The sequence below is a fragment of the Camelina sativa genome, chromosome 8 (genome assembly GCF_000633955.1).
Source record: "Camelina sativa cultivar DH55 chromosome 8, Cs, whole genome shotgun sequence".
In the NCBI taxonomy this organism is placed as follows: Eukaryota; Viridiplantae; Streptophyta; class Magnoliopsida; order Brassicales; family Brassicaceae; genus Camelina; species Camelina sativa.
Genome location: NC_025692.1, coordinates 18,146,325 through 18,152,324, shown reverse-complemented (window position 1 = coordinate 18,152,324; position 6,000 = coordinate 18,146,325). Strand labels below are relative to the sequence as shown.

The 6,000-nt window shown below is 34.9% G+C and overlaps 1 protein-coding gene across 1 annotated transcript; it reads left to right on the top strand.

Moving 5' to 3' along the window:
* LOC109125957 (protein FAR-RED ELONGATED HYPOCOTYL 3-like) lies at positions 82-1,697 on the top strand. The gene is made up of 4 exons (XM_019228774.1): positions 82-375; positions 574-1,245; positions 1,493-1,582; positions 1,665-1,697. Exons 1-4 carry the CDS (start codon positions 82-84, stop codon positions 1,695-1,697), a joined length of 1,089 nt encoding a protein of 362 aa, XP_019084319.1.

Genomic DNA, 6,000 nt, shown 5'->3' with positions numbered 1-6,000 from the left:
TATAAGTGGCTTTTCGAGACTTTTCTTGGAGCAATGTCTGGAAAACAACCAAAAACAATTCTGACTGATCAATGTGCAGCAATGGCGAATGCAATAGTGAAGGTATTTCCTGAAACAAAACATAGGTTATGTGTTTGGCATATTTATCAGAATGCTGCAAAGAAGTTGAGTCATGTATTTCATGGAGCAGAACAATTTGCCATGGACTTTAGTAAGTGTGTATATGACCATGAGGAAGAACAAGATTGGTTATTGGCATGGAGTGATATGCTCGGGAAGCATAAATTGACGGAGGATAAATGGTTGAAGAATTTGTTTGAGCTCAAAGAAAAATGGGCAATGGTATATGGACGTCATACTTTTACAGCAGATATGGTGAGCACACAACGTAGTGAAAGTATGAATAATATATTGAAAAAATAGTTGAAGCGTAATTATAACTTGTTGTGCTTCTTTGGACACTATGAGAGAGTGTTGGATGATCGAAGATACAAAGAATTGATTGCTGACTTCAATATGATGCATACCTTGCCGGTATTATGTGCTTATGTAGAAATGTTGCAACATGCACAGGAAGTGTATACGCCTGAAGTTTTTAGCTTGTTCCAGAGGCAATATATAGTTATCGGTGATTATGTTGCTACAAAAGTCAATAAGTCTGAGATGGTGTATGAATACAAAGTATCTTATCGTGGTGTGACACGAGAGCATTTGGTTAATTATGATGATATAAGCCAAACAATACATTGTGGTTGCATGAAGTTTTCTTTTGCTGGGATCTTATGTCGTCATGCATTGAAAGTGCTGGACAAAAAAAATGTTAGAAGAATTCCATCTACATACATTCTAACTCGATGGAGCAAAGAGGCAAAAACACGAAGAATATCTTATTATCATCCGAAGACACTTAATGAAACAGAGAAGCAATCGATTGGAAGGCGATACAGCCATATATGTCGTACTTTCCGTGAAATTGCATCTGTTGCTGCTGATCATATAGAGTTGACGTTGTGCGCAAATGAAGATGCCATTCAATTGCTTAGAAAATTGGAGGAAAAGAAAAAAGAACTTGTGAAAGCTAATGCATGGATGCCCCAAAGCTCAGATGTTGGACTTGTGGAAGAAGAAGAAGAAGTAGAAGACAAGGAAGTTCCAAATGCACGTGGAATAAAAAGAAAAGCTTCTGTTGGACGACCAAAGAACCAAAAAGTTGGTCCCCATGATCGATACTTGAATGTTCTTGAAGTAAAAAATCGACGTACATCAAAATCATCAAGTAATGATACAGCAAAAAAAAAGTTATCATTTCAGGTATTTGATATATATTTTTTCTTTTTAATATAAATATATATATATATATATAAATATATATATATATATATATATATTCACTTATTAATATAATTACATATATATTCACTTATTAATATAAATATAAATATATATATATATATATGTATATTAACATTTAATAAAATGATAAATGCTATAGGACACTACTCTTACTCCAGATACTCAATTATCTGTTACTACCACTAGTCCGACCTTACATCATGAGTCATTTATCTCACAAGTGTTCAAGGTAAACAATTCATTTTTACTATTTCTATGTTCTTAAATTATTTGTCATTTTTATTATTAATTTGAAGTCTTATATTTTGTAGGAATATGACAAGAGTTATGGTGGTCCATCTTAATGCTATGCTATACCACTTCTTTTTTCCCAAAATCATATAAAGCTATATCACTTTTCATTTTTCCTTTATGAAATCACATTTTTGCAAAAGTACATTAGTATTATTTTATTCTAGAATGATCTTCTTTTTATTATTTTCTTTCAAATGTGCTTTTTTTTTTGGCTTAGGCGTACATGTATATACTGACAAGAAAAAAAAAATTACTGGATTGTAGAGATGAGTAACGTCCAAAATCTGTGTTCATAATGATTAATGAACAATACTTGTAAATACAAAATCTTCATTTAAATATTTGTAAAAACTAAAAGACAGGAGGCCGAGAAAAAAAAATGTAAAAGATGGGAGACGTCAACGACGTTAACAACGTCAAACAAAATAATACAGCTTTTGTTTTATTTTTTCATTCAATATATGGTTTAAATTTAGTCTTAGGTAGCATATTTTTATTGGTTAACATTAGAGGGGGTGAACAAAGGGGTTCACCCCTAGCTCACCCCTAAGGATGAATCCAAATATTGTTCAAATTTTATTAAATGGATAGATTAATTTTAATATTAATTTATAGAGAAAGATTTTTAGTCTATAGTGTATTTTAAATAATAACAAGTTTATACTCAAAACGATTTACTAATTCAAATAATGTAATAAAATATTTGAACCTTATATATTACATAAAATATTTTAATATATTGTTTATTCTATATATATATATATAGAAGCCAATATAAAATCAATAAATTTCTTATTTAGCATACAATTTAATAATTGCAATTGTCGCAGACATAGTGGCGGTTTGTGTGGAGTCTAGGAAGCAACATGTTTTTTCTTTATCATAAAAAATACACTAATTTCTTCATTTGTGTCTGTCGATCAACATATATATCATATTTACATGCATGTGCTTCCGACGAATCTTGTATGTTTTTTCAACGTCTTTGTATTATTTGCTGACTCTGTCGAATCTATTTATTCTAAGACGACGGTATAGAAACGAGGCACCTGGATGAACCATTCAAAATAACATAACTAAAATGATTTTTAGAAAACATAATCACGATCCAAACACTCATCACCACATGGGATTATTTATATGGTTATGTGTAAAGCAAAGAAAAGATAACACACATACGGATCTTTAGATCTCTAAACATAACATACAAGATGATGAACTAGTGATCATCATTATCAACATCATCATCTAGACCTAGATAAAACCGAAATAATAGAGTGCAAAGCGGTTGCAGCTATCCGCGATTTGATCTGCCCGCGTTTTGGGATCATCCTAAGTTCTCCAGAATGATCTCCTTGTCTTCTTCTTTTCACGGAAACACCAGAACCTCCTTTCACTAGTTCTCCATTCATCGTATAAGTAAAAATTATAAGAGAACCACTTTCTTTCTCAGCACGTAACCTTTAGAAGCTTGGAGATTTTCCTTAAATCTAAATATCTTCCCATGTTTGTGCTTATATAGAGGAGCGGTATAGAGAGACACGGATTATGGTGTTGCTAGTGGAAGCTGCTTGGTTTCTTGAGTCGCTGACAGGTTAAGTAGTTAGGACACATGCCAACTTGCAACATTGGTTACATGACAAATTTATAAAATTATAAAATTTGTTTTGTAATGATGTTTGATGGTATTGGACCGTTTGTGCGGTCGGGTGTTTAGCTTTTCAATGTTTTTGCCGACAGATTACAGGCAACGGACGATGCAATGACGAAACATGTGTTTAATTTAACCCAGTGTTAGAGATATTCCATATCGAGCTCATGTAACAAATATCAAAGGTTGATGTTAACACACATTCCAGTAAATAATTAACCACCGCGGATATATATACACTACTCGGTGAACAAAAATATATAAGGAAAACAATCTATTATACTAGGTTTTCTTAGTTTGCGTGTCTGAGAGTTTTTAAGGCGATTTCTCCATAAATTTTTCGCCGGAATTCGGTTTTACGCCATTCGCCGAGAATATTCTTCTTTCACCCCCTTTTTTTTTTTCTTAGTCGGTTTCTCTTCAGTTTTTTCCAGGATATTGGATCTTTTCATCTTGCACTATTCTGGCTCTAGTTCCAGATCCAGATCTTCTTTCTAATTTGGATCTGGTTCCTTTTCAGATCTCTAACCTCTCGACTCGGATATCTCAGAATTTACCTAATTCCACAATACCAACTCAAACAGAGCGGTTTAAGGCATCTTTAAGGAACCTTAAGAAGATTGACTTGCCGATAACTATTGGAAATGGATTCCGGTTGTCCAAGCTCCGCCCTCGATTTTACTGCTGATAAATTGAAGGGTCACATTGTGGCTAAGTTTCATGGGTTGATTCCTCTCTCGGCAAAAATTTACTTCGATCTCAACCTTGTCTAGGGGAAATATGATAACATAACCATTCGTCAGGTTTCGGACACGTCGTGCCTCATTTTGATACCTTGTGTGAAGACTAGGGATTGGGTTCTGCAAGTGGGGTAATGGAAAGCTGGGAATTGTGCGTTCAACTTCTATTCTTGGTCGATTGATGCTTTTCTCCAGGTACATGAACTCACTACGGTGCCGACTGGGGCAGAGTTGCATAACGTCCCGTCTCAGATGAGAGGGAAGAAGTGAAGAGTTTGGGGTTCAAAGGAACAGCAAGAGACGCTTCCTCTAGAGAACCATTGGGTTGAAGTTTGTTGCAAGAAAAAGAACAAGGGAAAGAAAGCTTAGGGTGTAGCGGATATGCAATGTGGGTTTCCGGGAGCGTTGAGTGCTCGTAAGTTTGCTAAGATGGAGACTACGAAACAGTTAGGAATACAAAGGAGCGCTAATAAGCTTCAGTTTAGGAAGCCTTGTCCAGAGAAGTACCGGATTTCGCCTCCTGCATCAGGTTCTCAGCCTAATCGGGGTAGTTCCCCGGTTAGTGGCTGCTAATCCTTGAAAGAGAGTAGCTCTACCTTCACTTTTGGGTTCTAGATGACGAAGGTTTTTTGTTGGAATAGTAGGAGTTTAAACAGCTTCTCTAGACAAAGATTTGTTATAAATTGGATGTCCAGAAATAAGCCAGTTATGTGTAGTTTTTTGGAGATGCATGTCTCGGAGGAGAATGCAGATCAAATTTTACGGGCCTCCTTTCGAGGGTGGAGGGGAGAATATAACTACCAGTTTGCAGAGAATGGCAGAATTTTGGTGGTTTGAGATCCATCTGTATCTGTCATATGTTATTATAAATCAGCTCAGGTTATGCTTTGCGGGGTTTACATACCGGAGTCGAAAGAAAATTTTCCAGTAGCATTTGTTTAAGGCTATAACACTCTTCTCCAGAGAAGAGACCTTTGGGTGGATATCACAAGGATAGCTCAGAACTCTCATGCAAGGGGGTCTCCTTTGATGGTTATGGGAGATTTCAACCAGATTATCTCAGCTAATGAACATTATTCATTGCTTTCTCATCCCTTGCCTCTAACAGGTAAGTCAGAATTCAACCACTGTTTGGTAGAGAATGGTTTGTCAGATTTGACGAGTAGAGGAGCATTTTATACGTGGAAGAATAACCAGCCGGAAGATCCAGTATTGAGAAAGCTAGACAGTGTTTTAGGGAATGATCATTAGAGGGACACATTCCCGGAAGCTATAGCTATTTATGATCCTCCTAGGGATTCAGACCATTCTCCTATTCTGGTGCACACCTCTTCCCATATTCAGAGTAGTAAGAAATCCTTCAAGTATTTCTTGTTCCTATCCACTCATCCCAGGTTCAAGGAGGTTATCGCTGCAGCCTTGTTGGAGCAAAGTGGGGCAGGCTCTGCTTTATTTACCATGGCTCAAAAAATGAAGAATGTTTAAGCAGCTTGCAAGCAGTTTAATAGGGAGGGCTTTAGTAATATCCAACACAAGACTAAGTGAGGGTTATTGGTTTGAGATTTGAATAGAATTTTAAAGATTTTAAATGTTATGTAAAATCTGTTGTTATTAGATCAAGATTTTGTTAAACTCTGTTAAAGTTTAATGTTATTAGTTTGTGATTTGTAAAAAGTCATTTAAAATCTTAACAAAAGTTTGGTGTTATTCATTTAAAACAAAACAAAAGAATCTAGGATTGTTAATGTTTTCAATTATTATGTTATTGGTTCATGATCTCTGACACTTTCTTTACAAAATAAAGTCATGGAAAGTATCACAAAAATACAGAGATTGTTTGGAGAACTTTACAAAATTTTAGAAAACTAATCAACAAAACTCTCTAGCAATCTTTAACTATCTTTCAGTTATTCACTTTCAATGATTTTGTTGAACTCTTCAAAAATCTTTATAAATTAGAAT

What these genes read in the sequence shown, in the direction of transcription:
- LOC109125957 (XM_019228774.1), top strand. Translation starts at nt 82, where the DNA reads ATGGCGAATGCAATAGTGAAGGTATTTCCTGAAACAAAACATAGGTTA. An exon ending in ATACTTTTACAGCAGATATG is followed by an intron (nt 376 to 573) that starts GTGAGCACACAA and finishes CAACATGCACAG; the next exon opens with GAAGTGTATACGCCTGAAGT. An exon ending in GATACTTGAATGTTCTTGAA is followed by an intron (nt 1,246 to 1,492) that starts GTAAAAAATCGA and finishes TAAATGCTATAG; the next exon opens with GACACTACTCTTACTCCAGA.